Source organism: Homalodisca vitripennis, chromosome 4, assembly GCF_021130785.1.
Source record: "Homalodisca vitripennis isolate AUS2020 chromosome 4, UT_GWSS_2.1, whole genome shotgun sequence".
NCBI lineage: Eukaryota > Metazoa > Arthropoda > Insecta > Hemiptera > Cicadellidae > Homalodisca > Homalodisca vitripennis.
This window is the reverse complement of record NC_060210.1, coordinates 205,669,769-205,687,500: the sequence shown is the minus strand read 5'-3', so window position 1 is coordinate 205,687,500 and position 17,732 is coordinate 205,669,769. Positions and strand designations below refer to the sequence as shown.

At 35.5% G+C, this 17,732-nt stretch overlaps 1 protein-coding gene across 2 annotated transcripts in view; it reads left to right on the top strand.

Moving 5' to 3' along the window:
* The window catches only part of LOC124360941, a 41,987-nt gene extending 24,777 nt beyond the window's left edge, over positions 1 to 17,210 (top strand). Inside the window, exons 2-5 of one of the 2 annotated variants that reach the window (XM_046814962.1) lie at positions 1,176 to 1,325; positions 7,369 to 7,459; positions 8,570 to 8,688; positions 16,982 to 17,210. In XM_046814962.1, coding sequence (XP_046670918.1) covers positions 7,398 to 7,459; positions 8,570 to 8,688; positions 16,982 to 17,172 — 372 coding nt within the window. In that variant the 5' untranslated portion in view covers positions 1,176 to 1,325; positions 7,369 to 7,397 and the 3' untranslated portion in view covers positions 17,173 to 17,210. Of the gene's footprint in view, positions 1 to 1,175; positions 1,326 to 7,368; positions 7,460 to 8,569; positions 8,689 to 16,981 lie in introns of those variants that run through there. The other variant, XM_046814963.1, reaches the window with a different exon arrangement.
* The last annotated feature ends 522 nt before the right edge of the window (positions 17,211 to 17,732 follow it).

Below are 17,732 nucleotides of genomic sequence, written 5' to 3'. Positions count from 1 at the left end.
TGATTCATTGACCCCTTTCATTCAATTTAGTGGGTTATTGTAACAACGAACCTACATAGAAAATCCTAAATATCAATATAGGGTCGTTGTCTCAACGACCTGTAGACTAAACAAACGACCTTGTTTTATTTGTTATTTTCCTCAGAAAGGGTCGTTGAGTCAACGAATAGTAGTGTAAAACACCTATTACCCGCACAGCAACACTTGTATCATCGGGGTATTGCACCAAGTGATCCTTTAAGTAGTTGTTAAATCATTTGCATATAGTAGAAACAAAAGAGGGCCTGTCATGTAGCCTTGGGGAACACCAGAGGTTATAGGAAGGAACCTAAACATGATTTTCCCAAAGAATCCATCACCTCACAACACATTGGTTTCTACCAGAGAGACAGGAGTGAAACTATTATAGTAAACCCCCTCTAACACCAAAGGCATTCAATTTTCTTAGAAGAAGTTTATGATTTTACAGTGTTACAAAGCTCGACTCAGATCACAAAAGTTCCTAGTCGTGCATTCCCCCGATCCAAAGCCATGATTGCAGCAACAAATAATTCATTTATGGCATCAGTAGGCATGGCATTCCTTAAAATCCGAATTGGGTTAGCGAGATAAGCTGATTTGCGAATAGGTAGTTTGATTGCTAATGTTGACTGGAAGTGTGTTCACAGGTGATACTACTTCCACTTTGCCTCGTGTCCTAGGAATGTATTCTATACTGAGAGCAATAAAACTGTAGATTGATGACTTATGTTGACTGGAAGTGTGTTCACAGGTGATACTACTTCCACTTTGCCTCGTGTCCTAGGAAATGTATTCTATACTGAGAGCAATAAAACTGTAGATTGATGACTTATGTTGACTGGAAGTGTGTTTGCAGGTATTCCCATACAGCCTCGTGTCCATGAAATATACTCCATGCTGACAGTGAATAAACTGTAGTTTTATGATTTATGTTGACTGCAAATGTGTTTACAGGTGATACCACTTTGCCTAGAAGTGTCCTAGAAATGTACTCTATACTTGAGAGCAATAAAACTGTAGATTGATGACTTATGTTGACTGGAAGTGTGTTTGCAGGTATTCCCATACAGCCTCGTGTCCTTGAAATATACTCCATGCTGACAGTAAATAAACTGTAGTATTATGATTTATGTTGACTGCAAGTGTGTTTACAGGTGATACCACTTTGCCTAGAAGTGTCCTAGGAATGTACTCTATACTGAGCGTCATAAAACTGTAGATTAATGACTTCTGCTGACTGAAAGTGTGTTCAGAGGTCCATTCCCATTCTGCCTCGTGCCCTAGGAATGTACTCTATGCTGAAGGTAACTAAACTATAGTTTGATGACTTGTGATGCCCGTAAGTGTGTTTACAAGTAATCCCAATCAGTTTCGTGTCCTAGGAATGTACTCTATGCTGACAGTGAATAAACTGTAGTTTTATGATTTATGTTTTATGACTGCAAGTGTGTTTACAGGTGATACCACTTTGCCTAGAAGTGTCCTAAGAATGTACTCTATACTGAGCGTTATAAAACTGTAGATTAATGACTTCTGCTGACTGAAAGTGTGTTCGGAGGTCCATTCCCATTCTGCCTCGTGCCCTAGGAATGTACTCTATGCTGAAGGTAACTAAACTATAGTTTAATGACTTGTGATGCCCGTAAGTGTGTTTACAAGTAATCCCAATCAGTTTCGTGTCCAAGGAATGTACTCTATGCTGAAAGTAATCAAACTATAGTTTGATGACTTGTGATGCCCGTAAGTGTGTTTACAAGTAATCCCATTCAGCTTCGTGCCCCTAGGAATGTACTCTATGCTGAACGTAATCAAACTATAGTTTTGATGACTTGTGATGCCCGTAAGTGTGTTTACAAGTAATCCCATTCAGCTTCGTGCCCTAGGAATGTACTCTATGCTGAACGTAATCAAACTATAGTTTGATGACTTTGTGATGCCCGTAAGTGTGTTTACAAGTAATCCCATTCAGCTTCGTGCCCTAGGAATGTACTCTATGCTGAACGTAATCAAACTATAGTTTGATGACTTGTGATGCCCGTAAGTGTGTTTACAAGTAATCCCATTCAGCTTCGTGCCCTAGGAATGTACTCTATGCTGAACGTAATCAAACTATAGTTTGATGACTTGTGATGCCCGTAAGTGTGTTTAACAAGTAATCCCATTCAGCTTCGTGCCCTAGGAATGTACTCTATGCTGAACGTAATCAAACTATAGTTTGATGACTTGTGATGCCCGTAAGTGTGTTTACAAGTAATCCCCATTCAGTCCCTTCGTGCCCTAGGAATGTACTCTATGCTGAAGGTAATAAAACTATAGTTTGATGACTTGTGATGCCCGTAAGTGTGTTTACAAGTAATCCCATTCAGCTTCGTGCCCTAGGAATGTACTCTATGCTGAACGTAATCAAACTATAGTTTGATGACTTATGTGATGCCCGTAAGTGTGTTTACAAGTGATCCCATTCAGCCTCGTGGCCTAGGAATGTACTCTATGCTGAAGGTAACAAATTAAACTATAGTTTGATAACTTATGTTGCCCGTAAGTGTGTTTACAAGTAATCCCATTCAGCTTCGTGCCCTAGGAATGTACTCTATGCTGAAGGTAAACTAAACAATAGTTTGATGACTTGTGATGCCCGTAAGTGTGTTTACAAGTGATCCCATTCAGCCTCGTGTCCTAGGAGTGTAGCCTATGCTGAAGGTAATTAAACTATAGTTTGATGGCTCTTCATGTTGCCCTGTAACTGTGTTCACAGGTGATCCCACTCTGCCTCGTGTCCTAGGAATGTTTGTACTGAGCACAATAAAACTATAGTTTGATGTCTTATGTGTCTGTAACTGTGTTCACAGATGATTTCACTCTGCCTCGTGTCCTAGGAATGTTTTCTGTACTGAGCACAATAAAACTATAGTTTGATGTCTTATGTTGTCCTGTGACTGTGTTCACAGATGATTTCACTCTGCCTCGTGTCCTAGGAATGTTTTCTGTACTGAGCACAATAAAACTATAGTTTGATGTCTTATGTTGTCTGTAACTGTGTTTCACAGATGATCCCACTCTGCCTCGTGTCCTAGGAATGTTTTTCTGTACTGAGCACAATAAAACTATAGTTTGATGTCTTATGTTGTCTGTAACTGTGTTCACAGATGATCCCACTCTGCCTCGTGTCCTAGGAATGTTTTGTACTGAGCACAATAAAACTATAGTTTGATGTCTTATGTGTCTGTAACTGTGTTTCACAGATGATTTCACTCTGCCTCGTGTCCTAGGAATGTTTTCTGTACTGAGCACAATAAAACTATAGTTTGATGTCTTATGTGTCTGTAACTGTGTTCACAGATGATTTCACTCTGCCTCGTGTCCTAGGAATGTTTTCTGTACTGAGCACAATAAAACTATAGTTTGATGTCTTATGTGTCTGTGACTGTGTTCACAGGTGATCCCACTCTGCCTAGTGTCCTGGGAATGTTTTCTGTACTGAGCATAATAAAACTATAGTTTGATGTCTTATGTTGTCTGTAACTGTGTTCACAGATGATCCCACTCTGCCTCGTGTCCTAGGAATGTTTTGTACTGAGCACAATAAAACTATAGTTTGATGTCTTATGTGTCTGTAACTGTGTTCACAGGTGATCCCACTCTGCCTCGTGTCCTAGGAATGTTTTCTGTACTGAGCACAATAAAACTATAGTTTGATGTCTTATGTGTCTGTAACTGTGTTCACAGATGATCCCACTCTGCCTCGTGTCCTAGGAATGTTTGTACTGAGCACAATAAAACTATAGTTTGATGTCTTATGTGTCTGTAACTGTGTTCACAGATGATCCCACTCTGCCTCGTGTCCTAGGAATGTTTTCTGTACTGAGCACAATTAAACTATAGTTTGATGTCTTATGTGTCTGTAACTGTGTTCACAGATGATTTCACTCTGCCTCGTGTCCTAGGAATGTTTTCTGTACTGAGCACAATAAAACTATAGTTTGATGTCTTATGTGTCTGTAACTGTGTTCACAGATGATTTCACTCTGCCTCGTGTCCTAGGAATGTTTTCTGTACTGAGCACAATTAAACTATAGTTTGATGTCTTATGTTGTCTGTAACTGTGTTCACAGATGATCCCACTCTGCCTCGTGTCCTAGGAATGTTTTCTGTACTGAGCACAATAAAACTATAGTTTGATGTCTTATGTTGTCTGTAACTGTGTTCACAGATGATCCCACTCTGCCTCGTGTCCTGGGAATGTTTGTACTGAGCACAATAAAACTATAGTTTGATGTCTTATGTGTCTGTAACTGTGTTCACAGATGATTTCACTCTGCCTCGTGTCCTAGGAATGTTTTCTGTACTGAGCACAATAAAACTATAGTTTGATGTCTTATGTTGTCTGTAACTGTGTTCACAGATGATCCCACTCTGCCTCGTGTCCTAGGAATGTTTTCTGTACTGAGCACAATAAAAACTATAGTTTGATGTCTTATGTTGTCTGTAACTGTGTTCACAGATGATTTCACTCTGCCTCGTGTCCTAGGAATGTTTTCTGTACTGAGCACAATAAAACTATAGTTTGATGTCTTATGTTGTCTGTAACTGTGTTCACAGATGATCCCACTCTGCCTCGTGTCCTAGGAATGTTTTCTGTACTGAGCACAATAAAACTATAGTTTGATGTCTTATGTTGTCTGTAACTGTGTTCACAGATGATCCCACTCTGCCTCGTGTCCTGGGAATGTTTTCTGTACTGAGCACAATAAAACTATAGTTTGATGTCTTATGTTGTCTGTAACTGTGTTCACAGATGATCCCACTCTGCCTCGTGTCCTAGGAATGTTTTCTGTACTGAGCACAATAAAACTATAGTTTGATGTCTTATGTGTCTGTAACTGTGTTCACAGGTGATCCCACTCTGCCTCGTGTGTCCTGGGAATGTTTTCTGTACTGAGCACAATAAAACTATAGTTTGATGTCTTATGTTGTCTGTGACTGTGTTCACAGATGATCCCACTCTGCCTCGTGTCCTAGGAATGTTTTCTGTACTGAGCACAATAAAACTATAGTTTGATGTCTTATGTTGTCTGTAACTGTGTTTCACAGGTGATCCCACTCTGCCTCGTGTCCTAGGAATGTTTTCTGTACTGAGCACAATAAAACTATAGTTTGATGTCTTATGTTGTCTGTAACTGTGTTCACAGGTGATCCCACTCTGCCTCGTGTCCTAGGAATGTTTTCTGTACTGAGCACAATAAAACTATAGTTTTGATGTCTTATGTTGTCCTGTGACTGTGTTCACAGGTGATCCCACTCTGCCTCGTGTCCTAGGAATGTTTGTACTGAGCACAATAAAACTATAGTTTGATGTCTTATGTTGTCTGTGACTGTGTTCACAGATGATCCCACTCTGCCTCGTGTCCTAGGAATGTTTTCTGTACTGAGCACAATAAAACTATAGTTTTGATGTCTTATGTTGTCTGTAACTGTGTTCACAGGTGATCCCACTCTGCCTCGTGTCCTGGGAATGTTTTCTGTACTGAGCACAATAAAACTATAGTTTGATGTCTTATGTTGTCTGTAACTGTGTTCACAGGTGATCCCACTCTGCCTCGTGTCATGGGAATGTTTTCTGTACTGAGCACAATAAAACTATAGTTTGATGTCTTATGTTGTCTGTAACTGTGTTCACAGATGATCCCACTCTGCCTCGTGTCCTGGGAATGTTTTCTGTACTGAGCACAATAAAACTATAGTTTGATGTCTTATGTTGTCTGTAACTGTGTTCACAGATGATCCCACTCTGCCTCGTGTCCTGGGAATGTTTTCTGTACTGAGCACAATAAAACTATAGTTTGATGTCTTATGTTGTCTGTAACTGTGTTCACAGATGATCCCACTCTGCCTCGTGTCCTGGGAATGTCTGTAATGAGCACAATAAAACTATAGTTTGATGTCTTATGTTGTCTGTAACTGTGTTCACAGACGATCCCACTCTGCCTCGTGTCCTAGGAATGTTTTTCTGTACTGAGCACAATAAAACTATAGTTTGATGTCTTATGTTGTCTGTGACTGTGTTCACAGGTGATCCCACTCTGCCTCGTGTCCTAGGAATGTTTTCTGTACTGAGCACAATAAAACTATAGTTTGATGTCTTATGTGTCTGTAACTGTGTTCACAGATGATCCCACTCTGCCTCGTGTCCTGGGAATGTTTTCTGTACTGAGCACAATAAAACTATAGTTTAGATGTCTTATGTTGTCTGTGACTGTGTTCACAGATGATCCCACTCTGGCCTCGTGTCCTAGGAATGTTTTTCTGTACTGAGCACAATAAAACTATAGTTTGATGTCTTATGTGTCTGTAACTGTGTTCACAGATGATCCCACTCTGCCTCGTGTCCTAGGAATGTTTTCTGTACTGAGCACAATAAAACTATAGTTTGATGTCTTATGTTGTCCTGTGACTGTGTTCACAGATGATCCCACTCTGCCTTCGTGTCCTAGGAATGTTTTCTGTACTGAGCACAATAAAACTATAGTTTGATGTCTTATGTGTCTGTAACTGTGTTCACAGATGATCCCACTCTGCCTCGTGTCCTAGGAATGTTTTCTGTACTGAGCACAATAAAACTATAGTTTGATGTCTTATGTGTCTGTAACTGTGTTCACAGATGATCCCACTCTGCCTCGTGTCCTGGGAATGTTTTCTGTACTGAGCACAATAAAACTATAGTTTGATGTCTTATGTGTCTGTAACTGTGTTCACAGATGATCCCACTCTGCTTCGTGTCCTGGGAATGTTTTCTGTACTGAGCACAATAAAACTATAGTTTGATGTCTTATGTGTCTGTAACTGTGTTCACAGATGATCCCACTCTGCCTCGTGTCCTGGGAATGTTTTCTGTACTGAGCACAATAAAACTATAGTTTGATGTCTTATGTGTCTGTAACTGTGTTCACAGATGATCCCACTCTGCCTCGTGTCCTGGGAATGTTTTCTGTACTGAGCACAATAAAACTATAGTTTGATGTCTTATGTTGTCTGTGACTGTGTTCACAGGTGATCCCACTCTGCCTCGTGTCCTGGGAATGTTTTCTGTACTGAGCACAATAAAACTATAGTTTTGATGTCTTATGTTGTCTGTAACTGTGTTCCCAGGTGATCCCACTCTGCCTCGTGTCCTGGGAATGTTTTCTGTACTGAGCACAATAAAACTATAGTTTGATGTCTTATGTTGTCTGTGACTGTGTTCACAGATGATCCCACTCTGCCTCGTGTCCTGGGAATGTTTTCTGTAGCCTACTGAGCACAATAAAACTATAGTTTGCTGTCTTATGTTGTCTGTAACTGTGTTCACAGGTGATCCCACTCTGCCTCGTGTCCTAGGAATGTACTCTATACTGAAAGCAATAGCACTTATCCATTGTACAGTTTTCATTCACTATAGGCCGTAAGTCAATTATGATATCTTACTTAACGATAGTTTAATATATTTTCACAAAAATATGTTTTTGTGATTTTTTTATTTTATTTTATAGTAGTAATTTTTTTAATTTTGGTTATTTGTTTAATCAGCTTACAAAATGACAAGTTTTCCTAATTTGTTTTTTATAACTCTCTTAGTAGACATTACATTATGCTAAAGAAAGTTGCCGCTTCTAAATTTTACCATAACTCAGTAATCAAGTTAATTTTAGTACAGGAGAAAGATGGCTCGTATTGATTAGAATTTTCTTTCCTATTTTAATTTTTTTGTATTGGATTATGCAATAAATGTTATCAATATCTTAAGTGTTATCGCTTCTTAAGTAAGCATCCAGAGGATTCAGTAGAAGTTTTTCGGGACAACGACGGCAAACATAGAATCAGGCACTTATCTTTACCATAGACTGCAAAAAACACTATATTCTAGAAAAACCTTTCTCTGGTTTTTCATACTGACCAACAACAGCTTGTATTATCGTATGTCAGCAATAAATCAATGTAGTTTTTGTGCGAACTACGAAATTAAAACGGAGGTAACGTATGCTTTTTTAATTTTAATTTTATCTTCTGAACTAAGGTTTTTATGTTTTTAATGAAATTAAACGTTGTTTACATGCAAAAGCTATGCAACAACATATTTGAGCTTAAAACAATGAAATTCGTTAATTAGGGTTCGGTGACATGTTAACTTTATGCATTATTATCGCATATATGCATAGATCGTGTTTGTTTTACAGTTAAAAGAATATAGTACATATTTCCATTCTCAGCACGTATTCATTGTAAAATAGTTCAACTCCACAAAGTAAAACGTTTTAATAAGTTGAAGTTAAAAATACTTACAAATAAGCCTACCAAATTTAAAGTTTTTTATTGAGGTTAGATGATTTGAAAAATATAACACGATTCGGCCTCGGATGGAGAAAGTTTGAAATCCTATTTATTACTTTTTCTGTCAAACCGCCGGAATTTTAAAATTTATAAAATAATTTGTTCAGTATTTATGAAAGAAGTATTCTGCTATGACGGGTTTGGTGTACACGATAAGTAACGTAAGCACTCTTTCTCATTGCAGCATTATAAGCATGGGGATCTGCTCATTGTTGCTGACCATTATAATGTACTTGATGGAAGCCCTGTACTACCAGTCGGCTACGTTGAACTTCTACATCATCTTCCCTTGCGCTCTCAACAGTAAGTACTGTCCTCTTCCTCTTACCTAACAATATTAAGTAGACAGACAGTAACTGAGATTCTAGATCGTCACATCGCACAGTCACGCGGGACCCAGGCGTTGAAACTGTACGCGTAATTTTAGCGATGTTGTACGCATAGACATACGATCATACAGAAAACACATGTTAATAGACTCAATCAGACAGAAAATAAATCGATTTAAAACTCAAAATAAAATAAATTGTGATAGGCTTCAATGAATGACGCAGCCAAGTCCTGTGAATAGTCTACTGCACCATCGTCGAGCTTACTCTAGTCTGGTAGATGACAAATATCAAGTTTATAGGCCAGTTCCATCTCGAGATAACGTGTAAACACCTAGGCAGACTGTTTCATGTATCGAATCATAGAATTAGATAAAGGTACATGACAAATATCAAGTTTATAGGCCAGTTCCATCTCGAGATAACGTGTAAACACCTAGGCAGACTGTTTCATGTATCGAATCATAGAATTAGATAAAGGTACATGACAAATATCAAGTTTATAGGCCAGTTCCATCTCGAGATAACGTGTAAACACCTAGGCAGACTGTTTCATGTATCGAATCATAGAATTAGATAAAGGTACATGACAAATATCAAGTTTATAGGCCAGTTCCATCTCGAGATAACGTGTAAACACCTAGGCAGACTGTTTCATGTATCGAATGATAGAATTAGATAAAGGTACATGACAAATATCAAGTTTATAGGCCAGTTCCATCTCGAGATAACGTGTAAACACCTAGGCAGACTGTTTCATGTATCGAATCATAGAATTAGATAAAGGTACATGACAAATATCAAGTTTATAGGCCAGTTCCATCTCGAGATAACGTGTAAACACCTAGGCAGACTGTTTCATGTATCGAATCATAGAATTAGATAAAGGTACATGACAAATATCAAGTTTATAGGCCAGTTCCATCTCGAGATAACGTGTAAACACCTAGGCAGACTGTTTCATGTATCGAATCATAGAATTAGATAAAGGTACATGACAAATATCAAGTTTATAGGCCAGTTCCATCTCGAGATAACGTGTAAACACCTAGGCAGACTGTTTCATGTATCGAATCATAGAATTAGATAAAGGTACATGACAAATATCAAGTTTATAGGCCAGTTCCATCTCGAGATAACGTGTAAACACCTAGGCAGACTGTTTCATGTATCGAATCATAGAATTAGATAAAGGTACATGACAAATATCAAGTTTATAGGCCAGTTCCATCTCGAGATAACGTGTAAACACCTAGGCAGACTGTTTCATGTATCGAATCATAGAATTAGATAAAGGTACATGACAAATATCAAGTTTATAGGCCAGTTCCATCTCGAGATAACGTGTAAACACCTAGGCAGACTGTTTCATGTATCGAATCATAGAATTAGATAAAGGTACATGACAAATATCAAGTTTATAGGCCAGTTTTTCCATCTTGAGATAACGTGTAAACACCTAGGTAGACTGTTTCATGTATCGAATGATAGAATTAGATAAAGGTACATGACAAATATCAAGTTTATAGTCCAGTTCCATCTCGAGATAACGTGTAAACACCTAGGCAGACTGTTTCTTGTATCGAATGATAGAATTAGATAAAGGTACATGACAAATATCAAGTTTATAGGCCAGTTCCATCTCGAGATAACGTGTAAACACCTAGGCAGACTGTTTCTTGTATCGAATGATAGAATTAGATAAAGGTACATGACAAATATCAAGTTTATAGGCCAGTTCCATCTCGAGATAACGTGTAAACACCTAGGCAGACTGTTTTCATGTATCGAATCATAGAATTAGATAAAGGTACATGACAAATATCAAGTTTATAGGCCAGTTCCATCTCGAGATAACGTGTAAACACCTAGGCAGACTGTTTCATGTATCGAATCATAGAATTAGATAAAGGTACATGACAAATATCAAGTTTATAGGCCAGTTCCATCTCGAGATAACGTGTAAACACCTAGGCAGACTGTTTCATTTATCGAATCATAGAATTAGATAAAGGTACATGACAAATATCAAGTTTATAGGCCAGTTCCATCTCGAGATAACGTGTAAACACCTAGGCAGAACTGTTTCATGTATCGAATCATAGAATGTGATAAAGGTACATGACAAATATCAAGTTTATAGGCCAGTTCCATCTCGAGATAACGTGTAAACACCTAGGCAGACTGTTTCATGTATCGAATGATAGAATTTGATAAAGGTACATGACAAATATCAAGTTTATGGGCCAGTTCCATCTCGAGATAACGTGTAAACACCTAGGCAGACTGTTTCATGTATCGAATTATAGAATTAGATAAAGGTACATGACAAATATCAAGTTTATAGGCCAGTTACATCTCGAGATAACGTGTAAACACCTAGGCAGACTGTTTCATGTATCGAATCATAGAATTAGATAAAGGTACATGACAAATATCAAGTTTATAGGCCAATTCCATCTTGAGATAACGTGTAAACACCTAGGCAGACTGTTTCATGTATCGAATCATAGAATTAGATAAAGCTAAGCCAATAAAGTATTCCTACAAATGCCACTTTCACCTATCAGAATGTTAATGTATTTGTAAAAATAAAGCTGGTTTCTTTGTTTAAATGTTCAGCAAGCAATCTAAATATTAGAGAATGGGTTCTGTTCCTTTTTTTTTAATTTCGATTAACGTAAACTTGAAGATTAGCAGAAGTTCTAGTTAATAAAGTTTAAAATAATGAAATTAAATCCGTTTGTATGGTAGTAGCATTAAAAAAGTATTTTTTTAAATTTAATGTTTATTAGACTTCTAAAGTAATTTAGATTAGTTAATTGTGCATTGTTAAATAAGTCCTAAAGTCTAAATAATTACACTGTGTGTACTCAGATATCAGGGCTGTAGTAGTAAGTAAGATATACAGTAGTACCGCCGACGCCCTTTGCAATGCACCAAACCATACAATACGTTATAGTAATCTTGCCCAATACAACGCCAAAGTCATTATATTGTTACTGCTTATTGTCCAATTATCGGTTCACTCTAGGTCTCTTTTACAATTAGGCCTATCTAAGAAAATTACCTACAATTAAATGACTGAATTTGATTGGATATCTTCAATTTTTACAGCTTATCATATATTGACATCGATAATTTTAAAAAAAGGGAGTATTGTAAGCTCGAATACTTTGCCGATGTGAGCAAGTACCTACTCGAACACTGTGAAGCGCTTGTTACTGGGGACTACAGATCTGACATGTTCTCCCCCCTCCCTCGGCCATCACACTGAGCACGTGATTGTATGAAATTATAACTATGAGACGTAATATTATAATTCCGAGTGGTTACCCTCGAAATTTAAATGAACATAGTTCAATAATTATCGAAAAACAAATTTACATGAAGGGAGGGAAATGCTGCACCATGTTTTCGCAGTGATATGGTTTGGTACTCGTTACTTCCAACAACGCCAGATAAGCTATACTGATACAGTACTGATGGTCAGGCACTTCAGTCAAGCGCCGTACTCGTAACACATAGTGCGTCAGCTGATAACGCGGGTGATGGTGTCACAACAACGCCAGATAAGCTATACTGATACAGTACTGATGGTCAGGCACTTCAGTCAAGCGCCGTACTCGTAACACATAGTGCGTCAGCTGATAACGCGGGTGATGGTGTCACAACAACGCCAGATAAGCTATACTGATACAGTACTGATGGTCAGGCACTTCAGTCAAGCGCCGTACTCGTAACACATAGTGCGTCAGCTGATAACGCGGGTGATGGTGTCACAACAACGCCAGATAAGCTTATACTGATACAGTACTGATGGTCAGGCACTTCAGTCAAGCGCCGTACTCGTAACACATAGTGCGTCAGCTGATAACGCGGGTGATGGTGTCACAACAACGCCAGATAAGCTATACTGATACAGTACTGATGGTCAGGCACTTCAGTCAAGCGCCGTACTCGTAACACATAGTGCGTCAGCTGATAACGCGGGTGATGGTGTCACAACAACGCCAGATAAGCTATACTGATACAGTACTGATGGTCAGGCACTTCAGTCAAGCGCCGTACTCGTAACACATAGTGCGTCAGCTGATAACGCGGGTGATGGTGTCACAACAACGCCAGATAAGCTATACTGATACAGTACTGATGGTCAGGCACTTCAGTCAAGCGCCGTACTCGTAACACATAGTGCGTCAGCTGATAACGCGGGTGATGGTGTCACAACAACATCGTACTTAATATCGATCATAACATCTACAGTATATTCACTTAAGATTACTTATAGCTTATTATTTGAGTACATGTAGGATTTCATAACAACATTGTACTTAATATCTATCATAACATCTACAGTATATTCACTTAAGATTACTTATAGCTTATTATTTGAGTACATGTAGGATTTCATAACAACATCGTACTTAATATCTATCATGACATCTACAGTATATTCACTTAAGATTACTTATAGCTTATTATTTTGAGTACATGTAGGATTTCATAACAACATTGTACTTAATATCGATCATAACATCTACAGTATATTCACTTAAGATTACTTATAGCTTATTATTTGAGTACATGTAGGATTTCATAACAACATTGTACTTAATATCTATCATAACATCTACAGTATATTCACTTAAGATTACTTATAGCTTATTATTTGAGTACATGTAGGATTTCATAACAACATCGTACTTAATATCTATCATAACATCTACAGTATATTCACTTAAGATTACTTATAGCTTATTATTTGAGTACATGTAGGATTTCATAACAACATCGTACTTAATATCGATCATAACATCTACAGTATATTCACTTAAGATTACTTATAGCTTATTATTTGAGTACATGTAGGATTTCATAACAACATCGTACTTAATATCTATCATAACATCTACAGTATATTCACTTAAGATTACTTATAGCTTATTATTTGAGTACATGTAGGATTTCATAACAACATTGTACTTAATATCGATCATAACATCTACAGTATATTCACTTAAGATTACTTATAGCTTATTATTTGAGTACATGTAGGATTTCATAACAACATCGTACTTAATATCGATCATAACATCTACAGTATATTCACTTAAGATTACTTATAGCTTATTATTTGAGTACATGTAGGATTTCATAACAACATTGTACTTAATATCGATCATAACATCTACAGTATATTCACTTAAGTTTACTTATAGCTTATTATTTGAGTACATGTAGGATTTCATAACAACATCGTACTTAATATCGATCATAACATCTACAGTATATTCACTTAAGATTACTTATAGCTTATTATTTGAGTACATGTAGGATTTCATAACAACATTGTACTTAATATCGATCATAACATCTACAGTATATTCACTTAAGTTTACTTATAGCTTATTATTTTGAGTACATGTAGGATTTCATAACAACATCGTACTTAATATCGATCATAACATCTACAGTATATTCACTTAAGATTACTTATAGCTTATTATTTGAGTACATGTAGGATTTCATAACAACATTGTACTTAATATCGATCATAACATCTACAGTATATTCACTTAAGTTTACTTATAGCTTATTATTTGAGTACATGTAGGATTTCATAACAACATCGTACTTAATATCGATCATAACATCGATATTTACTTAGTTAATGGAATTGGAAGAAAATAAGGAACATAGAATTTTGAATTTGGAGAAAATAAAAGATAAATAATTTTTTTTCGGGTTTACAATAATTTCAGAGTTGGAAGATTGTAAAGTACTCTTGCAGAACAGATTTTATTATATATATATATATATATATATATATATATATATATATATATATTGGATGAAAAACATTAAAGAATTTAATAAAAATGATAAATTATTCTAGATTGTTACTGGAAAAAAGACAATAAAAGACAAAGAATGTGTTACTATCTATTTTGTGGAATATAGACTTTTCATTAAAACACCTTAAGAAATTAGAAGCCTACAATGAACAGTAAAACAGATGTAGATTCGGTTATTTTTCATTCGTGATTTCCTCTTTGATTTTACAGATTCGTTTATGGTTCAATGGACAGTATTTTATATTGAATTTCTGACTGTCCCAAAAGTGGTTTAGGTCCGCCACATATATATACTTTTGAGTACATAGGCTATACGATTTCATAACAACATTGTACTTAATATCGATCTTAACGTCTATATTCACTTAAGATTACTTATAGCTTATTATTTGAGTACATATACGATTTCATGACAACTTTGTACTTAATATTGATCCTATCATCTATATTTACTTAAAATTACTAATAGCCTATTATTTGAGTACATATACAATTCATAGCAACATCCTACTTAATATAGGTCCTACCATTTCCATTTAATTAAGATTTATTAGTCTGTGTATATAAAGTGTATATGGCGTATAATGTATATGGCGGTTCTAGCTCACTTTTGGAGTCACTTGTAAATTGATGTAAAATATTGGTCATTGAACCATAAATAATACAATAGAAAATATCTTGTCCAAACCTGCGCGTTTCTTAAAAGTTATAAAAATCTTTCAAACCCCTTTGAAAGATCTGCTCGGAAATTATAAAAATTTTCCTATAACCATTGAAAAACCCTTATATTTCACAAAATTAATTGATTTTTTTTATTAAATGATTATTGTAACACATTCTTGATTTTTTTTATTGCCTTTCTTCCAGTCATTATTAGGTCAGGTGTAAATCTCTTTTCATCCACAATATTCAAAAATCTGTTCAGCATTTATACTTTACAGCCTTCTAACTCCACAATTATTGCAAACACACGAATTTGTCTTTGATTCAAAGATACAAATTGTCTCCAAATTCACAATTTTGTGTTTCTCTGTTTCTTTTAAAACGTCTAATTTCTTGTTTTCTTTGTAGTACAAATCAAAACATATCCTCTTTCACTATATTTAGGAAGCAATTTTCTTGTCCATACTATTTTTTCAATAACTTTTTGTGTTCAATTTTACTTAATTATTTATGGTTCTTAGAACAGCAATTAATTAAAAAAGTATAAATAGCCTCCTACAACCTGATATAGTGATACAAGCGTTATTCACCCTATATCCATACTATTTTTTCAATACGTGTCTTTTTTGAAAAAAAAAAAAATAATAAAAATAAATTTCCAAGAAACATAATGAAGGACACTATAAATAAATAATTCATAAAAATAAAAAACAAAGATACTTATGAAAAGGAGCGATATTCTTTACGAACCTGAGCTCAAGGACACCAAATTGCTGAAAATACGTATAATATAGAAAATGACAGGAATTAAAGAAAATATTTTATAGAAAATAAAAAATATTTCAATCTATTAAATAATTTATTAAACAATTTGAATTGTTTTAACATTTAAGGAATCACTGATTAATTATCTATAAAAACTTCTGAAATGAACTTACTTTCCTAATGAAAATTCCTCTAAAATGTTTAATGTTTTAGAGAAGACTCGATTAGGTTTTCCTAATTTGTTTTAATTAAACTCTTACGTTTTTAACCTTTACTTGATTTAGTTTTTTTTTAGCCGATTGGATCATTATTTTTGTACATTGAACCAGATTTCCATAAAATTTCAGTATAAATTTGTAAATCTTCATTAGAATATAACATCTCTTGGAACATCATTGTCTGTTAATAATCTCCACAATCCATGAGTACCTTCATGTACTGTTTAATTCATAATTATATCGTTATGTTCAAATTCACGGGCAAATTTCCAATTATAAAACTTTTTTTCTATCCCAATGCAAACCAAATTTGTCATCCTTTGCTCTAGGAAGAAATTTTTACCAATTTCACCAATTATTATATCAGTTGTTCCAGGACTTATTTGATTCAACTACTAACTGTAGGTTTTTTCAATAATTCTTGGTTTAAACGGTGTTTAAGATAGTAATTTTGGAAATTCAAATTCTTCTACTCCAGATTCTGAAATAGAAATATCTCCAAATTAACATATAACTAAACATGGAACTAAATCCATCATTTTGATTTAAAAAATTTTCAATTTTGCCCCAAACGTTTTAATTGCAAAAGCCACAGGTTGATTAATTTTGTGAATAAATTCTTGTTATTTTTCATCAATTCTAATCTGTTCTTTAAATTATTTGATTAATTTCTTTTCAATTCGATAATTTTTTTTGCTTCTTCTGAAGTTACGTTAGTAATTTATTTAGAAATAATTGAACGTGTTTGCTTGCTTTGTTGCAGGTCTGACTCTCATAGGGTTAGCTATCTTACCACGAAGACTATTGGAGGCCCCGTCTCTTGTAGAGGATGAAAATGCAGAACTTCTAAAGCAGGCGACAGCGTTCAAAAGAAGAAAAAGGGCCAAAAAAAGTGAACTGATATTTACAAACATTTGTAGCAATAACTCCTGCAATTTTGTAGGCTTTATTTGATTCTTGCCTTTTGTATATATTGTGTTAAGAATAGTTATGTATTAGTTGTTAATGAATTATATTTATTATTATTATTACAAGATTAGAAAATAAAGATAACACAAAATTGATAATAATTGTGTTTTAGTAATGTTAAGTATTTTTATAGTCAAAACACGATTTCCTACAATTAAAAAAAAAAAAAAGTTTGATATCTGAACCAGTTACTGATATGAGTACTCCCTGCAACACCCAATCAAATTTATTGGCAGCTTTATCTTAAATAATGTATAAATTATACCCGTAAAAATTAATCTCAACAATCCCATGACATGTACGTTCATGTATGTTCCAATAGTCACTCAAGGACTAGGATCAGGAACTTGCTAATTTGGGGTCTTTGCGGTAAGAAACAACGGTATGCCCATTGAACTCCATCTTAGACATTGGTGAGTGGTCATTTAGGGACGAGGATAATCGACTTGCTAATTCGGGAGTCTTGGGGGTAACTAACAACGGTATGCCCATTGAACTCCATCTTAGACATTGGTGAGTGGTCATTTAGGGACGAGGATAATCGA